At 42.4% G+C, this 20,737-nt stretch overlaps 2 protein-coding genes across 5 annotated transcripts; both read right to left on the bottom strand.

The window, feature by feature from the left end:
• Positions 1–91: 91 nt before the first annotated feature.
• On the bottom strand, positions 92–16,189 carry LOC103150083 (glioma tumor suppressor candidate region gene 1 protein). Of its 4 annotated transcripts, none has more exons than XM_016680416.1 (14): positions 16,065–16,189; positions 14,936–15,100; positions 11,417–11,462; positions 11,026–11,068; positions 10,646–10,711; positions 8,972–10,501; positions 8,183–8,449; positions 6,522–7,089; positions 6,075–6,190; positions 5,897–5,958; positions 5,621–5,769; positions 5,392–5,486; positions 5,096–5,198; positions 92–4,123 (listed from the first exon to the last, which is right to left on the bottom strand). In XM_016680416.1, the coding sequence occupies exons 3-14, from the start codon at positions 11,455–11,457 to the stop codon at positions 3,402–3,404; spliced, it is 3,762 nt and encodes a 1,253-aa protein (XP_016535902.1). In that variant the 5' UTR covers positions 11,458–11,462; positions 14,936–15,100; positions 16,065–16,189; the 3' UTR covers positions 92–3,401. The 4 variants fall into 4 exon arrangements, with proteins under 4 accessions (XP_016535902.1, XP_016535905.1, XP_016535904.1 ...); XM_016680419.1 differs by having other exon boundaries at positions 5,096–5,195; XM_016680418.1 differs by having other exon boundaries at positions 6,522–7,086; positions 16,065–16,188.
• Positions 16,190–17,524: 1,335 nt separating this feature from the next.
• LOC103150042 (ERH mRNA splicing and mitosis factor) lies at positions 17,525–20,699 on the bottom strand. Its single transcript, XM_007569469.2, has 4 exons — positions 20,593–20,699; positions 19,674–19,761; positions 18,945–19,065; positions 17,525–17,761 (listed from the first exon to the last, which is right to left on the bottom strand). The coding sequence occupies exons 1-4, from the start codon at positions 20,593–20,595 to the stop codon at positions 17,659–17,661; spliced, it is 315 nt and encodes a 104-aa protein (XP_007569531.1). The 5' UTR covers positions 20,596–20,699; the 3' UTR covers positions 17,525–17,658.
• Between the last annotated feature and the right edge of the window lie 38 nt (positions 20,700–20,737).

Below are 20,737 nucleotides of genomic sequence, written 5' to 3'. Positions count from 1 at the left end.
AGAAATAAATGTTTGTAATAAACTGGTCTTTTCCTGTTTTACACACACACACATATAAAGGAATAAAACAGAAGAAGAGAAAACAGGCTTATTTCTTACAAAATCACAGTTTAATAAATAGTTTGTAAAAATGAGTACAAAAGTGGTTTTCTTAACATTTCTTATATGAACGACTCGTTTCAGGTCAAAGTCTTTAGTTGAACCTTTTTTTTTTTTTTTTTTTTTGTCAACATTTCTTATTTTTACAATCTAGTTCTGCTGAATTAAGGCCTCTTGATTTTGGCATCAGAACAATCTGCTAGTCGAATGTTTTTTTTTTTTTTCTTTTTTTTCTTATCTGAAGTTAAGTGTAAAGTTATGAGCTCCCCTGGTTTCACAGTTCAGTCAGAAATGCTGAATAAAGCACATTTACAAATAAATAAAATGGCTCAACATGCAGAATTCTTTTATCCAATGATCCAGACGGACTACACATCTAAAGGGCAGCATTTGACACTGCGACAAGAACAATGGCACATGAGGCTGATTCCTTAAAGGGGATTCCGTCAACGGTGGAGTTTCTCCCGTAAGGAGAGGGAGAGGCCTTGAATTATAACGGAGAACTTTGGGAAATACTTTACCAAAAACAAACAAAAAAAAACCCCAAAAGGAATTCCCCTTAAAGAAGAGTAGCAGTGACAGAGTGCAATCTGTTGTGAAAGACACTGACATCTTTACTGCATTTTTGCTGAAACCAATGTAGGTTGAGACACTAGAAGATCCAGAACATCTGTAATTTTTTTTAAGCTTAATTTTGTCCTGGAAAGGGACCCGTAAGGGGCTTGATATTCGAACACGGCTACAGGCTGTGTTCGAATATCAAGCTTGGTAAATACCAAGCTTGATATTTTGTAGCTGTTGGCCTCAGCTACTAAATACAATGAAATTCCAGGTTGTAACGTGACAACCTGGAATTTGAAAAATATTCAAGAGGTATTATTACGTTTTTAAGTCGCTGTAAATTTTAGAGGACGAATTTAAAGCTTAAGCCAGCAGGTAAGTGATTGCAAATTCCAACCAAGCTAGCTGACTGCCGCTAGCTTCGGTGTTAGCATACAGACGTGTTTTGTGGCTCTCCTAAGTGTCCACCAACACTAGTACATTTAGTTTCAGCACTAAATTACTGCATATTAAAACTTTTTGTTCAATGTGACAGAAGACTATTTAAACACGCACACAAAAAAGACTCATACAATTCAAGAAAACAATGGCAAGAAGCAATTTAGCCCCAAATTTCCGGATGTTGTCACCTTTTTTTTCTAACACCAAGATGTTACAACAGCTTGAGAAACACACCCTATCTTATTTTTGATTACGTTTCACACGAGGAATGTTTTACTGACCACACTGTACTAATTACAAATTTCCAATCAAGTTGTCTTAACCCCTAATTGTATGGAGTTAGTTTTGTGTAGTTATATTGCAAACAAATTGCAGAGCAAAACGGGACATAAATAACATCTAAAAATACAAATGGGGAAGAGGGTGCACTTGAGTAAAATTTCACATTTCAATTGCTTTAACTTAAAACAAAAGAGCAACAATTATTCTGGATGCTGATAAGATTAATACATCATTGCAGTTATAAATTGTAAGATTAATGACATGCAGTCGTTATGAGATTTCTGTTGCAACTTTTAAAGTGAACAGAAATCAACATAAGCTACAAGTTGTGCTTCTTATTTAGAGAATTTTTTTTAGATCTGTGATGCAAAATCTCATTACCGTTTAAAATGGGAAAACAACACATAGAGCCATCTTTTTACACATTGTCATAGCTAAGAATCTGTAAATCAAATATCTGAATATACATTCTAATGATATGTATATTTTTATATTTCTTAACTGCAAAATAAAGACACGAAAATGACTCCATACATAACATCCAAATCCAAATTTCTGAAGCGCATTTTCAGTCCATTTTATAAGACAGACAGACATGTTCCTGTTTTACAGTTCAATTGTTGACCTTCAAGCTAAAGATTAACCTACAGCGAACGTTTTTCACACATATTTTATGATGAGTTTGCGAAGATCGGATTCACATTTTCATAAGGGCTGATTAGATTGTCACAATAACATAAGAAGCTGCAAAAATAATAGTAAAAAAATAGCTTAAATAAACTTTTAAGTGAAGCAGATGATTCGTTGTGTTTTTGGTCAAAGGCTGATGATGCGGAGAGGCTCGAAATCTAGATTTTCCTCTTAGTTTTGGTGTATTTCTTTCCAAAACCGAACATTTCTTATGGTCATTGATGCCAATAAGTCAACCTTAAGCCCTTGAGACATATTAGAAATATTTTCTAAACAGCAAAGGCCTTCATGACAATAAAGCATCTCTCATTTCTGCATTTTTACCCGGGCCCAGTTATTAAACAGGCTCCTTCCTCCTCCTGCAACATCGAGGCTCCCAACAACCCTAACTTATTATTGCTTGCATGTTCATACGTACAGTAGGGGAAACTGTTCTAGCCTCCGAATGCAGATGCAAAACTAGCAGTATTTCACAGTTCGACTCCAGTAATGGTCCAACCTTTCAAAAAATAGCAACAAAACACGACTGCCTAATGTGTTTTCTGTGCCAAACCGGGTTCATTTTTGTTTTCTTTTTTTTTTTCTCCTATTTTAACGAGGACAGACTCCAGCTTGCGGGAAGAGACACGACGTGGACGTTTGCTGGTGTATTCAGGATGTAACGAGTCACAAAATCTTTGGAGTTTCATTCATTAAGCCAGGATGACGGCGCACGCGGGATCTTTATTTATTTATTTTGTGTGTGTGTGTGTACTCCATCCCGACCCACGAGCCGACGCTTTTACACAAACACACACGCACACACACTCTTCCAAATCCACGCGAACTAATTCAAACGAGAACGCACACACACCTCACGCATTCACTGCATTTCTCAATGCAAAACGCAATTGGCACAAAGTATCAAAATAAATACCCTGGAAGATTGGCACTATGCAAAAAAAAAAAAAAAAGAAAGAAAAAAAGAAAAAAAGCTTCACAATTTTCAAAGAAATCTTATAAAAAACTATTGAATAATCTCAGTCTACTCCATGTTTTATTATCCTCACTATTACTTATATACTATATGCTGATGAAGGTTACACCAGTGTCGTAAACCTCTGAAGGACTTAACTACCACTGAAACAATATAGCTCCTATTCAAATAGATTTTTTTTCCACAAACATACATCAAAAATGAAGTATCTAACATCTATCGGACTATAGATAGTGCTGTTGTCTGGTATGCATTTCTTTATAGTGCCTATTCTTTGTTTTCTTCCTTCACACAATCAGTTCAAGCAACATCACCCCATCAACATCTTTGTACTGACCCCTGTAGGGTTACCTCACAGGTGTCCCTCTAGGATGCTGGTGACAGGCTGGTCCAGTGAAGGGCCTGGCGCCGCCCTGCCCGGGGCCACCGAGGGGCCCTGGAGGCGCTGGAGCTCCAGTATGCTGTCTATGGCACTCTGTAGATGTTCGCTGAGGATGTTGTCCTCTTGGAAAGGCAGGGACGCGGGGCTGAAGCGCTGCTCCGGCTGAGGGGACACATCCACCCTGTAGCATTTCAGCTTTGGGGCGCCGATATCTCTGGTGGCAATCTCGAAGCAAACGTCCTCCGGTTCCGTCATTGGAAGGGGAATCGGAGGCTTTGCTTGGGAGTCGGGCACCGTCTGTGGGACCTGTTCTGCGGCATTACTGCCCGGAGCGCCGTCGGACATTTCGTCTCCATACTGGGAACGCCGAGGAGCTCCGTCGGTTGCCTGGGGGTGACGTTCATTGACACCTCCGCCGCCGTTTGTCAGCTGCCCCGTGTGGTCCCTCTTGAGTCCCAGATCGCAGACTGAGTTGTGGATAACTTTGCGAGAGCCCGACTCCTGCTTGATAGTGAGTCTTAGAGCTCCGCGTGAGCTGGAACGGTAGGTCTTCAGTCCTGGGGGTCTTTCGGTCAGTCTTGCCCAGGCTGGCGGGGAGGAGGGGCTGCTAGAAGAGTGTGCGTGAGAGAAGCCAGAGGACTGGGCACTGTGAGGGGAAGACGCTGACGTCACCAAAGATGTCATAAATGTTTCTGGAAGGAAGAAAAAAGGAGTGACTGAACAATGTGACCAGTTAGTTTTGGGTACTTTCGCAGATGGAAGTGTTGCGGTACTCAACATTCGCTTTGGTCACAAGAGCGGTCTGAAGACCACATTCTCAAAGTCTTGATCTTGTCTTGGACTTGTTGGATTCACGATTCTTTCTCAAAGCCAAACCTTCAACATCCTTTATTGTACCCGAGTTTAAAATTCTTGCTGCATTCAAATGCAATCAATAGTTTTTTTACTTTGAAAATTTAATGCTACCACCTGTCCCTCTACATACAGAGTGAGAAAGTAAGAGGGAGAAATATTTTTCAGTGCAAATATTCAGATTTTTTTTGTTTGTTTGTTTGTACAGCATGCAGTGGTAAGTTAAGTCCTCCACCTCTGTTCACTGTCAGTCACTTAACATTTAGCTGGATTTCTTCAGAGTTGTCTGTTTAACATCAGCCGATTCTTGCTGAACTCTTGAATTTCATTCATCACTCTGCTGTAATGAATAGGACATAACGCGTGAAAATGTTTTCCAATAGTTCCAATTCTACATGAGATTTTAGGTTTAGATTAACAATGTACTCAGAAACTTCAGATTCTAACATCAGTCAGGCCTGACATTTAGCAGCTTTCAAGAGTCCCCTTCACGCTTTCTGCTTCTTAATCACCATAAAAACACCTTTAATTTCTCCTTAGCTTCATGTTAAGGAAAATGACACTCTTGTGTGTGATTTTCCATCATCATGCAGCCCTCCTCAGCCTCCCCATTGACATGTCTTAATTACTCATTCACACCTGGGAGCTCAACTGGAGCAAATATGGAGGTTAAGTGTAGTGCCCTGAGGTACCACTCTGATTGTCTAGGAACTTTTAATGTTCTCATACTAGTTGGATACTGTGTCTTTTTTGCTCATTAAGACATTCCTTGCAATATTACTAGCCCCTTACCCCCTTGTGGAAACACTGACCTGGATCTTTGCGAGCCCGCCGTCTGTCCTCTGCCAACGTGTATCTCTCGGCCTGGAGGAAGAGACGCTCCAGCATCACCATCTCTGCCGACGGACTCTCCTGCTGTGGAAACCATGGTTCGCATGTCATCAATAGTGGAGGTACGGAAGTGGGAGGAAAAATTTGTTTACAAATAAAAATCTGAATAGTGTGGTGGACTTCGTAGAACCCCTTTTACTGGAGTTACGGCATCTTGTGAGCACAAATAAAGGTTCTATGTTCTGAAGTCATGCAACGTTAGCATGCTACATCTCACCTGGGTTTCCTTAACCAATAGCTGCCTGTATTTGTTGACCATGTCCTTGGTGCGTTTTAGCAGGAAACCAGATACAGAGTCAAACTCCTGATCCACTGTTGAAAAAGAAATATGTCATTTCCAGGTGAATTTTTACCAAAAGCAAGAAAATGGAGAAAACCTCTCGAAATAATGATTAAAGAAACAGAGTCTTGATATTCTCAGAGTTTACAAATCAATGCTTGTGAACCTAAGTTGAAGTCGTCTTGAGTGGGCAGGTGACCGGCGCAGGTGTGATACGGCAGCAGGCGTCTAACGGCGTCTTTCAGAGTGGCGAACGCCGGCCGGGTGAACGGGTTGTGCACAGCTCCGTGGTCCAAACAGAGCTGCTGCTGGAATCTGAAGAGAACGATGAGATCTCAGCGTTACCGTCCACGATGACTCCGAAATGGTTCATCTGGCAGCTGGTTTGTAAACAAACGAAAACTACAGTCACTTTTGAATGACATTTTGTGGAAACTCTTACCTGTGTCTGCGCATTGCTGGTGTGAGCCTCTCCTCTCTCTGCAGTTCCAGATTACCTGCCAGCTAATAAACACGTTTTCAGTTAAAAAAAAACAAAAACAAAACATTAACTCAAGCATATATTGTATGTGGAAGGATTTAGACTTTGCTGTATGGTGTGTCATATTTAAGTGTTGCACCTTTTTGCTCTGCTGGACGGGGCCACACTGGACGGGAGGCCCCTGAACTCGATCTGCAGGAGAGGGTGGATGTACATTGAGAGTATAGCTCTTACTCTCCAAGGCAGCTGTGGGCTCTGGTAGACGACATGATGACAAAGATGAACACAGTCAGCGGAGAAGTATGATACACGTATACATTAGACCTCCACGCCACCAGAGGGGTCCCAAGAGCACCAAACTAGCATGATAATATAAATATATTTTTTTTAAATAACAAACTAAATGCTAATACACTAATAAAATAATTTACGTATTTATTTTATAGTTTGAAGTACACATATTTAATTTAATTTATTTGGTAGGGACAATGCACATTATCATTTTTGTAAATGCGGCAGAAGTAGCCACAAGGCTATTTTTTAGTCTTTTTTTTTTTTTAATAGTAAAAGCTGCTGTTGAACTCACTGTTTTGTGTTTGCTGTAGGACAGCAGAGTCGTCTCCCTCTTTCGAGAGAAGAGCGGGTGCAGCTGCGGGCGCAGTCTGCTGCTGAGGCACCGGGACGCTGACATGCAGAGGGGACGGGCTGCGGCGGGCGGGAGTGCAGCTCGAAGACTGGGGCTGGGAGACGGGCGGCTGCACCTGTCCGGGAGGCTGGGAAACACTCTGGACATTCGCCTGGGTCTCCGCAAATAAGCTCTGCGGGACTTGGTACTGGACTGGAGCCTCCATGTTTGTCTGGGAGGCCGACGTCTGAGGCCCAACCGGAGGGGAGAACGTCGCTGGAGCTGGCCTCGCGGCGTCCTGAACCAGAGACGGGGAGCAGATCATCGTCGTGTTTTCCGGTTCTGAGGGATGCGGAGAAACTTCACAGCGCCGGCCGGACATCACGTGAGCGTCCGGTTCAGACGCGGCTCCGCTCTGGGGTGGACTGTCTCCGTCGCTGCCAGCCGGGGAGGTGAGGGGCTCAATCGGAACCACTGGCAGAGCTCCAACCAATAATTCAGACGGGATGGGAGAACTAAGCGCTTCCTGGTGAGAAAATCAGACCAGAATTTAAGCCAACATGTGATATATGACATTAAATGATACTCTGAACAAAGCTATTCTAATTGGAGTTTTATATCATATCTTCATTTTTCTAATTTAATGACGCATATTTAGCTCGTTTAATATAAAGCGTGTTGACAAAACACGGAATGCTTACACTTCAAGTGTTTCACGTGGTTTCAGGTGCTTGAATTCCTTGAAAGTGCTTGAATTTCATTTAAGTGTTTTGAAGGTTTAAACCAGGGGTCCCCAAACTTTTTCCTGCGAGGGCCACATGACTGTTCCCTTTTCTGGTCGGGGGCCGGTCTTAGGTTTTCGAGAAAGAAACCTTAGAAAGGTTTTGTTGGGGGGGGGCTGGATTACTGCCGACGACATATTAGCGTTTGTAGATAGATTTTTTACCCAGAATGCAAATGGAAAAAAACCGTGAGCGTGAAACGGTGACTGGTACTGACTAGTATATATTCCATTGAGGGAAACTAAGTTTCATATCTGCTCAAGAGCCCCCCTGGTGGTTGAAGAAAAATCCACATATATATGAAAAAAAACACTGAATGCTCTCTGGTATTGTTCAGGGGGCCGGACCAAATGAGGAGGCGGGCCGTAGTTTGGGGACCCCTGGTTTAAACATTTCTTGATTTATCTATAAAGTCATTGAAAGCTTAATATTTAAATTGCATGGCTTTGAAATCTAAGTGCAAAATTTTATTAAAATCCAGAAAACTTAGTGGGAACATTTTTATAGATTTTTGTAATTTTCTTTTTATATTGTGTCTTACCCTGTCCCTGGAGCTGTAGAATCTAAAATAACATCGCAAGACATTATTAACAACAGCGTGTCATGATATATAACAATGATGTGATACAATAGTGATTTGAAACTGTATTTTTTAATTAATTTGTATTGTTCTTATCTCCAAAGTGTGGCACTGGAAACTGCTTGAATTTTACTGTGGAAAAACGCATCCTGTTCAGGAGCTTCCTTTTCTTCATGTACTTCATGCGCTGCTTTGTGCTGGTCTGTCACACAGAATCCCCCCAGAAAACAAAATCTCCGGTAGACGTAGCACGCACTGACCTGTGGCATGTGTTGCATAAAGTCCTGGCTTTGACTCATCGAGTGGGTGACCTCTTCCACAACATGGCTGAGGTCTGCTGAGGGCATCAGGAGCTTGGGCATCTCCACAGCTGGTTCGGAGACATGAGGAGGCTCAGGTGGGGGCTGTAAGACCGCAACCACCTGAGGAAGAGCAGGAGGAGGAGGAGGAGGAGGAGGAGGAGGAGGGGACTGGAGCCCCGCAGAGCCGGGCTGCACCGAGACGTGCTGGACCACGTGTCCAAAGGGCTGCGGGAAAGACGCACCAAAGTTAGGACCAAATTCTCTTCAGTTCAAATGAAGAATAAAGTATGCCATATTAGGGGTGTCCAGATGCAACTTTTTCACTTCTGATATGATACTGATATTGCAGCTTTGACAAATGGCCGTAATCGATACTGACCCATTGTGAAATCACCATGATTCATACATTATTTGTAGTGTGGAATGTTAGAGAACCTCTAATCATGTGATATTACTCAGAGAACAAAAGTCAACAATAACGGGTATGAGAACAACTGAGCCATGTGTTGACCCAATGGGTCTGCATGCGGAATACAAACACTGGTGCATGGAAATGACGGGGCGGACTAATTGCTCCAGTGGAGTGTTTCTAACAGTGTGCAGGCTGATATATTCTGACACTCGCTTTTTTTTTTAGCTGATATCGGACTAATTTCCAATATCAATATTGGATTGGAACAGACCTGGGTAACCATAGTGAAACACTGCTTAGTCGTCACGTTTATCTTCAGAGCGGTGAGAGCTCACCTGTTGTAGCTGGTGGAAAGCCTCCTCTGAGCCGCTCCTCTCCTCCTGAACAGGCCTCTCAGGCAGCAGCACCACAGAGGCCCGCTGAAGGCTCAGCTGCCCCTCCGTCACTCCCGCCTGTGGAGCTGCAGCCTGAGCGGCGAACGGCAGTCCCTGAACCACCGAGGGGCCGTTGACAATCGAGATGGAAGTGAGATCCTGGGGAAGCACCCCTGAACTGTTGATCAGGGTGATGTGGTTCCCAAGAGCAGGACTGTGGACCAGGGTGGCTTGTTGCCCCTGCCCTCCTGCAGCGTAAGCTCCAGCCAGCTGTGCTGGCATCTGGAAGACGGTGGTGGGGGCCGGCTGCAGCTGCAGAGATCCTGAAAGCACAGTGGCCTGGCGGAGAGCTAGCTGCCCTGTAGGAGTGGCGAAGACTGGGCTGAAGTTCAGCTGTCTTTGGGGTACGGTTAGGATCTGAGAGCCGTCCACAAGCTGCCCGGTGGAGGCGGCCACGCCGTGAACGGAGGGGCCTTGATGACTGGGGGTGAGGAGAGGCTGCACTGCTCTGGCAGGCTGGGATATTGTGACGGGACACTGGCCCGGAAGAAGAAACTGGTTCTGGCCTTGGAAGAGTCCCTGAGGCTGGAGCACGAATGAGCCGCCCTGGTTGACCAGCTGCAGGCTGACCGGCTTGGAGAGCTGCTGCGCTGGCTGTGGCTGTGGAGCTACAGTCTTTTGGCCGGGAGCTTGGGACAATAAGATGTTGGACGAGGCGGTCGCCGGGACAAATGTGAGACCAGAGGTCGCTTTCTGCCCCGAGGGCTTGGGGCTGATTTGCACCAGCCTGGGCTGGATGCTGATGGGCAGCTTAGGCTGGATGGGGAGCGGGGCACGCTGCAGGACGATGCCTGGCGCCGGCGCCGCTGTGGCTCTGAGGGCCGGGTTGATGAGAGGCCGGGTGGCGACGCTAGGCACTGCCTTGTGGATGATCATGCTGGAGCCTTGAGCGGGACTCAGGGAGAAGGAACTGTCTGGAGACGGAGCAGGAAACACGTTCCCAGGCAGGAGTCCCATCAGCTGAGCCGGGGCGGCCGGTTTTAGAGATGGGCAGCCCGGTCCCACCGCCAGCAGGGAGGGCTGAGGAGGCTCCACTGCGGCTTGGGTGTCTCTGGGCAACGTCGGGGCGACGGGCAATGTGACAGACTTGGGTATGAACGGCACCAAAGGTGGAGAGAGGAGAGGAGTTGGGGGATAGAGGGACAAAATGTCTCCTGCTTGCGCCAGTCCTGCTTCCAGGGCCATGGTCTGCTCGGTGATTTCAGCCTCCTGCAGACTCTGCTGGAGGATATCACAAGCCACCTCCGCCTCCCCCACTTCCTCCTCCTCCTTCGCCTCACATCCAGCCTCGGCAGGTGGCTGCACGGCCTCCGGGTCCTCCGCGCCCTCCGGAGAGGACAGCAGAGCCTCCTCCAAGAAAGACAGGTCCACACAGCCAGGTGGAGGCGTGTCCGTGCAGTCCCTGCTGTCTCCCAGCAGAGAGACGGGACTCTGGAGGAAGAGACACGGACAGAAAGGTTATTGTGTGATTAGTCAGCATTTAATAGCAGTCACGAAATGGAGAGAAAACCATTGATCTCCTGGGGGTTGATGCTGGTTGTTGGGACGCTGCTGGCTGCGCATCCAGACACTCACCGGGGCATCTGTGAAGAGAGAGGGCTCCCCAGAGGAGGAGCTAATGAGCAGGTCTTCAGTCTGCAGCTGGTGAGACAAAAACGAGTCAATTTAAGGTTTGGCCACCTTGATGGTTGGGGGAAAATGATTCAGCTTTACTTTCTGACTTTCTGTTAACCGTCTGTCCTTTCACAAACACCTCACAAATCTGACTCTTCATTAGCATGATTGCTGCAGCTAAATACCATTGCACACCACACTTTTCAGATTTTATTTTGTGAGAAAGTTTGAGAGTCTTCTATCCACTTTCTGTGGCTCTTCCACACACAATCCTAGAAGAGCTTGAAGGCTGTGGTTGTAGGATTCAAGCAGTTTTCGAGTCTCTGTAAATCACTTCTTACCTCACTGGTTCCATGAAGGAAGTCATTCAGGGCTTGGGGGTCACTGCAACAAGAGAAGAAGAACAAAAGGACTGAAACTGATTAAATCTATGTGGATATTTGTTTTTATACATTTTCAGAGAGCGGGCTCTCTTCTTAGCATGTTTGTCTCGTTTTTATGTTAGAATCACCATTTTGATTCAGGATTTGCATGTAAACGTAAGTAAAGCAGTCAATAAGTCGCCCCTTCTTTTTTGAACACATTTTGTTGTGTTTTGCAGGATATTTTGTTGGAAATGTTGTGGTTCTATTCATGCTTTTTTTCCCTTTGTTTTGAAAGGCAATGAAGGAAAGAAAGAGAGCAAGCTAGCTCTAGCTAGCTACAGGATGTAAGAACAAACTAAAAACTTACCACAAAACATCAAGTAGACAAGTCCCATCTTCATCCTCCATGTCAGCTGAGAGAAAGATTAAGAATTATTAATACCAGCACTTCATTTTGTTACAGTATTGTTCTTAAAGTTCCCCTGATGTTTGTCCAGATAATTCTTCTGATATCAGGATAAAATGTGTTTGATCCAGACTGATGCTGCTGTTCCATCCATATTACCTGATGATTACACACTTGTCTCTTTAAAGCGCCCCGCCTGCCGTTTTCTTGTGTAATTGTAAAATTGAACATGGCTAACGTCACAAACCCATTTCCTACAGGCACAGAACATCCCCCAGCTTGGAATTGCTTCCTTTTTATGGCAACACACGAGGCAAAGTCTCACAGGGGGGAAAAATAAGATGCAGAACAAAACGCCTGCGCTGTTGAGTTTTGTCTTTCATAAAAGGTATTTCTCTCATTTTCGCTTTTTTGGGGGAGGCTTCAACTCCGCCAAGCATTTTTTGAATGCTTCAACTCATCAAAAAAATAAAAACAACAAAGTGAGGAAAAGAAAATCTGAGGAAATACAAAAACATTTTTTAGATAATTATTTCATTTTTAAAGGGGAAAAAAGCTATCCAAACCAACACATGTAATTGCAACCCTTGAAAAAAAATTATGATTTAACTGTCATTTATCCCCTTTTTCGCATTCGCATTCGCTAGCCATACCCAGACCTGAATACTGCCTGACTGGCAGAATCAAGAAATGACTCAAATACAAGGACAAGAATGTAGGCTAAAGATCTCAAAACAGCAAATCGAAAGAAATTCAAGAACAAACAAGAAACCAGGTCGCTGACTGAAACAATGCTTATGAAAAGTATTTACTCCCTTAGATGTAAATACTTGCTTTGACAAATCAAGTTCAACAATATTTCTGGCAATTTTAAAAAAATTAATAAATACTGACAGAAAAATCACATACCAACTGTTTAGCACGAGAGTGAAAAGGTTATAATTAGTTGTTGTGTTTGAATCCAATTGTTGTTTTAAAATGTTTAAGTCCGGTTGACTTTTCTTGGAAACATCTCAATTCTTATTTGAAATAATTCTGCTAAAAGGGAAAGTATTCCTTATGCATTAACTGACTGTGCCTCCGTTTCAGTTCCAGGTGGAGGACGCCGTTTTGGATCAGAGGTTTGCTGCTAACACAAACCCTGTGAGATATGTCCACATTTCCACATTTCTTACTAACGTTGATGTAAGTTGAATAAATCTGAAAACAAGTGTCCGTCCTGTGACGTCAATTTTATTAATTATGCTTTAAGCTTAAATTTGAAAAAGAAAATGGAAAAAGTTTTGGATAAAATTCAAGTGAAGGTTTGTGATAAAACTGTTTTTCTCATTGGGGACAAGAAACAACAACACAGTGTACACTGCAAAAAAAAGACCCTTCTCAAAACAAATTAAAAAAAATATAGAAAATGTGATACGTCTCCCATGTATAAGTCAAAAAAATCTGCCAACAGAACTATTACTTTTTGATCAATATTCAAGGATTATTTGCTTAAAATAAGCTCCCTTATAAGTCACTCATAAGTTAGTTTTGTCTTATTTCAATTGCATCAAGGTATTTATACAAGAAACTAGACAAAAATGCATGGTAAGCTGTTTTGTTTTTGCAGTGTAGCACATATGTTGACGTTTCAAGATGAAGTTGCAAAGTGTTCACATTTTCACATAAATAAAACTCTGAAAAGTGTGGCGTGCATTTGTATTTAGCCCCCTGTACTCTGACTGCGACCATTTCAATTCTGAGGTTAAGTCTGCTATATTAGTAAGGAAAGTCCATTAATGTGGAATAATCCAGCTGTTCCGTAAACAAGGAGCATCAGGAAGATCAAGGACCAAAGCAGAGACATCAGGGAGGAAAGTAGTGGAAACGTTTAAAGCAGTTGAGCTGCAGAGGTCCAATTCAGGTGGAAAAATAGTCAACAAAAGTCTAGTTTACAGCTTTTCATTAGTCTTTTGAGTAGGGAGCATCATAACGTGGGGATACGTTTTCTCCAGAAAACCTGTAGTTTCTAGCACAACGTCACATTGTTCCAAAAATATCTGATAAATTAAAGCCTCCAGCAGCAGTTCTAGGTAATAAAGGTGCTTTCTGTGTGCTTAAATGGATGATTTTCCTGACCAGGAACAATCAAAGCACATGGGAAGATAGATGGAGCTAAATGGAGCCTAACACAGGATGGAAAGCTAACACAGGTAAGCAATAGACTGGATATTTCTTGCAAAGTCTCGCCTTCCAGCAAGAAAACAACGAAGAATGTACACCTGGAGCATTGGAATGGTTTGGATCAGAGCATGTCCACGTGTTAGAACGGCCCAGTCAAAGTCTGGACATATATCCAATTGAAAAATTGCTGCAAGCTGTTGTTTACAAATGCTCTCCATTGAAACCTCCAGCTTTATTTGCAGGTGGTTTGATAAGTGTTTGACTCACAGGGGGTGCACTTCACACTTTTAAGATTTTACATTAAAACATTAAGTAATTTAAAACGCAGTATAATGAAATAGTAAACATTAATAGGAGAAATTGTCTCAATATATATTATGTTCTTATTGTAGTATTTTTGCATCAATATTATCTTAATACTACTATTAGTAATACATGGGAAGATAGAAGGAGTAATACTTCTATCCACTCCTTTGAACGGTTATCACTTACTGTGTCATTTTATGTTATTTATAACGTTCAACAAACATCGAAATACAAATTTTTATTGGTAAAAAATAAAAAATGCAAATATGTACTACTTTGTGTTGTTTCGCCTTCCTGTGCAACTCTGTTTGAAAAGGAAAAAAAATTTGCTTGCGCCACAGTCTGGGCTTTCTCCCCTTTGGTTGAATTCTCTCCGGTACCAAGCCAATGACCGAACAGAGGAACGATGACGTCAATTTTCTGCGCTGTTTTGGAATTGTGGTCTGCTTGTAGTTTTAGCAATGGCAGCGGAGGAAGCGAATGACGCCGTTTAGTCCGTGTACGAAAACATTAAATTAACATTAACAGTCGCCTCCTTCGGCTTTTTGTAGAGGAGGATGGTTGTTGATGGCGCACGCCATTTCCGGTAAGCGTCATAGTGCAGAACTGGCGCATTACCTCACGGGCAAAAGTCAATTGTTTAAAATTTTAAATCTCAACAATGTCTACGCCTCCAGGAAGCAACAAAGTACATTATAGAGCAAGGGGCTGTTTTTTTAATCCAGGTATATATATTAATATAACATATATATAATATTATATATTGGTATAATTTGACAAAATGTGGACAAAGTCTTAACAGTTGCAACTGCGATCATGTACGTTTTAAAGGGCAAACAACGGGCTTGTCGGGAGGAAAATCAGCAAGAAAATTGTAATTATTTCAGAGAAATAAACATATTTTGATTCCTTAATACTTTTCTGGAATTAAGCGATAAACAAAAATTTAATTATCCCAACAACAACAGCAAAATCTGCATGTGGGAAAAGGATTCACCAACGTAAACATACTTTACATGTGAGAGGCCCCATGCAGAGCGGTCGAGCTGAGTTCCGGTGGTGGCTTCATGGGAAGCTGTGGCCGCTCTTCGGCGTCTGGGGGCGGGCGGGAACCAGGCCGAGGCGGCGGCGGGACGGAGCCGAGACCTCTCTCTGCTGGGGCATCGCTGCAGGAGTCTGGATGTGAGGAGGGCAGAGACAACACAGCACACGCCGCATGCTGTCAGGTCACTCCAGGTTACCACCAACAACACACCTTCATCTCAGGAGAGAGGCAGACACTACGATCGATGCGTGATTCATCAGTTTTCTGGCTCCAAATCTATAGCCACAATAGCATCATATTTCTGATTATTGATTACGCCCGAGGCTGATCGGGAGGGAGTGCAGGAGGAGGGAGGAGAGGAAAACAGAAGCTATTGTTGTGGCAGATCAGAGCGGCTCAGCTGTAAATAGACGGCTCCCCCTGCGCCTTGGATGTGACTTGTCCTCCTCATGGCTGTGGGGGGAGAAAAAGGAGGAGGGAGGGTCGAAAAAGGAGCAGCAATGTGGAACATCTCTGCACAGCGCCAGCCTGATCTAACATTACTTACTGCCTTGCGCCCGATTTCAAAGTCTTCTCCCTCTCCGACTCTGCCGATCGCATTTGTTTACAAGCAGACAGCCGCATTAACACCCCTCCAGGTACCGCATCGCCCAGTGAAATCCAGGCGCACCGATCCCATCATCCGAAACCTGCAGCGGCAAGTGCCCCGCTATTCTCTGGCCATAACCAGGACCCGGGATCCGCTGATGTAGGTTACGTAAGGTGATGTGGGTTCATGTTAAATTTCTGTTCGAGACGATGCAAGACGCCGAGCCCGCCGTTTCTTCCAATCTCCCTCCCCTTCATCATCACCGTTGTTCTTATTATCATCATCATCATCATTATTATTTAAGATACACATATATTTTTCTCAGTGTGAGTCCACGGCAGCTGACGCCTGCTGTAAATCATATCGCGGTAACAAAAGATGCCTTGTGTTAAATATCTCCTCTCGCAGTCAGCCCCGAGCGATTCGCTCCTCGTCGGGTCGCTGGAGTAAATTCCGCTATTAAAAGAATAACCAAGAGAGAGGAAGAAAAAAAAAAACACCCTCACCCCTTCTTTGTGGTTTATTGTCCTGTCAAGCGGGCCTCTGCGCCATCGATTCTCACTCAGCGGTCTTTTCAGATGCTAAAAGGAGGAGAGGGGGGTGGCGGTGGTGGAGGAGGAGAGGGTGGGGGGTAGGACAGGGTGGGATGAAGGAGGGGGGAGGAGGAGGGGTGTGGTAGGGGCGCCGGAGTGGGTGTGAGAAAACAGACTGCGATCACAACACAAAGGTAGGGGGACAAAAAAAAAAAAAAAAAAAAAAAAAAAAAGAAAAGCACACGCGCGAGAAGAGGAGGAGGAGAGGATCCAGTTTCGGTAGCGCGAGCGCAGGAGAAAGTGTGGCCGGAGGAGGAGAGGATCCAGTTTCGGTAGCGCGAGCGCAGGAGAAAGTGTGGCCGCCTCCTGCGCCTCGTTAGACGGACACACGCGCTTCGGCGGCGCCGGTGCGTTCCTTCACAAGGCTCGCGGCTCTATTTTAGCTCGTTTTATTCATTTATTTTTTTTCCCCTTTTCTTTAATCCTCTGACAACGTAAAAGTTTAAAAACACATGCCTCCACACTCCGACATACGCGGAATTTATGGGAAAGTTAATTAAGGTGAATTTCAAATTAATCTAAAGTTTACTTAGTACGAAGTAAATGTTCAAAACAGCACTTATGAAATTTATTTTACTATCGTTTCTAAAATATATTAGATTTTAGCACGCTTAAGTATATACCAATATATTTTTCACCTGGGTGGCGAGTGTTTTCAGGAAACTAACTTAAAAGACCTAAAATTACATGAATAAAAATCGATAGAAACAATGGAAAGGCCAGTTAAGAATGTGTAAAAATATATTTGATCTTGTGAACCATTTTAAGTATCAAGCATGAATTCCTTTAAGTGTATTTAAAACGTTTTTTTAAGCAAAAATCTTAAAGATGCAACGTGCATTTGTATTCAGCCCAATTAAATAAATGAATCTAGGCCTGTTGTCTGGATATATGTGTTTTACCCTTTATTTTGCTCCATATATGCTCCTATCAACTCTAATCAATTTCCCTCTCCTTGCTGAAAAATGTTTCTTCTGGCTCCTTTAAGTTATTCTCCTGAAAACACTCACCAAATAAAGTACCTTACAAAAGTATTTGTGACGTTTTCCGCATTTTGTCACTTGGCAACCACAAACTTCAATATATTAGCTTGTAATAATTAAGAAGGAGATGGAAAGAAAAAAAAAGAATATCTGGTCTTTCAAATAAGAATCTGAAAGGTGCGGCATGCATTTGTATTTAGCCCGATAAAATAAAAAATTTCACTGTAATCTAATCCTGTTGCTCCATTTTGCCCTTTATTTTTGCTCCTTCCATGTTCCAGTCAACTGTTGGAAAAAAAAAAAGCATCCCCACAGCATGATGCTGCCACCACCATGTTCGAAGTGCTGTGTATTGTTTGTATGCAGACTATTAAGCAACATGATGAGAACTAGTGTTTAATAGGAATCTTTATTAATAAGTCAAACAAGGATATATAAAATACACTCCCCATGTGAAAAGAACACCAAAAACACAACCTTTAAACGCACCTCCCTGCCCCACACCCCACATTTTCTCATGGGCTTCACTTGGCTGCCTGCTGGGCTTGACGACGAAGCAGCACGTAGATCTTCTCTTTGATCCAGTCCTTGTTGTACGGTTGGTACGTCTGTGTGTCGGCACGGTACCTGAGACGGAACGACAGCTTTAGGTCTGTTTGCGCCTGACTCCTCACAACAGAACGCCACCATTCATTTGAAAACATACAACTGTTTTGATATTGACCAAAGTTTTCTCGTGCCCCAGAGGATGACCCTTTCCTAATTTTGAGAATAGAGCTTTAAAAGTTGGTCAAATGGTCACATTTGACAGGTGGACAGCTTGATGTCTCTACGAAGCTGCTAAACTATGAAAATACAAACTCAATTAACAAAAATAAGGCATGTTAGGAGAGCTCTTTCTTTTTCAATATCAAGTAACAATGCTACTTTCTGTTGTGATAAAAATGCTGTAAATATCAAATATAAAAGAAATTTGACTATATAATTTAGCATCTAGAAATTGGGCCTCTGTCTCTTTAAGAAACTCCTGCTCTTTCTGAAACTCCGCCTTCAGGAAGTCATCACAACATGGCTCCCCTATTAAACCTTTATCAACGTTTTTACCAGCGTTGCACTGAGAAGTAGCTCCTATAATGAGCTCAGCAGGTGAACAGTTCCACCAGGTGTTTGCTAATTGCTGCTGGCTAGTCTGGAGGAGCTAGCCTGCTATTTGAGGCAGAGGCTTGGAAACTGTGACTGAGGAGGAGCTACATCCTCGAAGGCGGAGGTAGGTCCACCTAAATTAAATTTTTGTGACTTTGTGAATGTTTCTTTGTTGTTATTTTTTAACTTATAAACTGAACGACTCAAATGGTTTCAGTGTGGAAATATTAACCTCTTTCATATCAAAGTTCTGTTATAATCACACAACCAGAGTATCCACCTCTCCATTTCTGCAGCCTCATTCACAGCACGACTTGATCAATATGTTTGACTCTTTCTGCAGCAGTTGAAATATTTGTCAATTTTTCATTCTTAAACAAAAGTCGATGGTTCAGTTTACTTCCCCCCCCATAAATTCTTGTGTAAATATCAGGAAATGTTCATGTGTCATCTCTGCATCAGGGGTGTCCAAAGTGTGCCCCGTGGGCCGTTTGTAGCTCTTCCAATGAATGTGTGCCGTAATATTTAAATTACTAGTTTTGTGTTGAGTTTTAGTCTAATAATAACACTTAAAGGCAGCACCCAAAAATGTAAAAGCTCCGTTAATGTGAAATGTACTTTTTTTTAAAGATTAACAATCAGGAAGGATTATTTTACATCAACTTACACCAAACAGCTGAGGTCAGCAAGGTCATCGATGAAGTCAAAGAGTTGGCTGATATCGTATGTGATGGACGGACTGTTGGGGTTCATCCTCTTTAAATGCTCCTCATACATCTTACAAACACCTGCAGGATAGAAAAATACAATAAATTACACTGTTATACTAAAAACAGACACATAATGCAAGTTCAATGTGAACGAATTACAAGACATTTGCAGAAATGTATTCTCAATCTTTTGATCACAGATTCTGACTGGAAAATTAATGAAAATGTACTGCTGAGTGTGCAACAATCTTTCACTCCATTAATGCTTTGATATTGACTTTGCCGTTTTGATATAGTAGTGTTGGTGTTCAGGAGAGAGAAAATAGTTCAATTGCTTTTTAATACTGAAGAGTCACAAGGAAAAACATGATCCTAACTAATGTAAAAAAATAATAATAATAATAAAATACTTCGATTAACTACCAATAAGACCTAACCAGACTGAATGACATGACCTTGTTTCTCATTGGTTCATGAGCTTCAATGGAGCATAATATGTTGCGTACTGATTCACTCTATTCAATGTCCCCTGGCAAGAAATTTTTCTTGATGTGTTAAGAGTGTTTAGGTTTTGGTTTGGCAAATGAAAATTAACAAAACAAAACAAAAAAAAGAGAGAGACTTTGAAAGTTTCTGTGATTCTGTAAATGGGCAAATTGCTTTTGTAGCGTTCCACTTCCGCTTACCTTCCATACATTCATTGACCGATTCATAATCAGCATATGTCCGACCCTCTGGCCTCTTCGTGGGCTGCACCAGCAGGATGGTGTGAGACTGAAATTCATATTGATGCTGTTACATGCAACTAAAAGTAATCATTGTCTCATTCAAAGTACACTTGTTTTCAAATAAATAAAAGCTACTTTAAATATGTGAATTATGTATGTGTGTGTGTGTGTGTGTGTGTGTGTGTGTGTGTGTGTGTGTTGTTTCAGACGTGTCAGAAAATGAGACCTTTTGATTGAAGGCCTTGATTATACAACAGAGCTTTCTTTCTCAGCTCCAACAATATTACGTTAATAAAAATAAAGTTCACATTCCATAAAGCTTACAAAGTGCTATATAGTCAACAACGGTGTGAATAAAAATAGTTTTTCTGAAACTCCATAAAACTTATAAAGCCTTATCTCCCAACTCAACTGGTATATGGTTATTATCAGTTCAAACACAGGTAATGATCATTGAATTACACAGCTTTGGGCTGTTAAGACAATTAAATAACATTTATGATATCAAAACGAAATATACGTTTATCATTAATCTTAAGTTCTGTAACTTACACGTTTTCAAATGAAAATGTACAGAGCCTCTGCCATGAGGAAAATGCTACACTCCTTCATTTACGGTTAAAAATGACTAAACAACGAATAACCACCGAAATATGTTGTCAAAGCTTAACTTACACGAAAATTGTCATTTTATCGATGAGTTTGTTGTTGCAGCAGTTAAATATGTCTCAGATATTTCACGCTAATGTTAGCAACTGTATTTACCGTAAGTTTTCGTTTAAGTCGCTATAATTAATTTGACATAATGCGTAAGCTTTGATTTTCATTGGAAGGTGTAAAACGTAATTTCCACAACTAACCTAACATTAAAACATACCATGCTTTTGGTGGCTTTCGTAGATTTTCAGGGATACCTGTTACGTTCGAGCGAGCTGACCTCTGTCACCGGAAGAACAATTAACTGACGGGAAACAGAATGAAAGAGACGAGAATCTAGTGGAGCTCCGGCGGTAGGCGGAAGC

This window comes from Poecilia formosa, unplaced genomic scaffold, assembly GCF_000485575.1.
Source record: "Poecilia formosa unplaced genomic scaffold, Poecilia_formosa-5.1.2 Scaffold241, whole genome shotgun sequence".
NCBI classification, from domain to species: domain Eukaryota; kingdom Metazoa; phylum Chordata; class Actinopteri; order Cyprinodontiformes; family Poeciliidae; genus Poecilia; species Poecilia formosa.
This window is presented reverse-complemented; position numbering and strand designations above follow the sequence as displayed.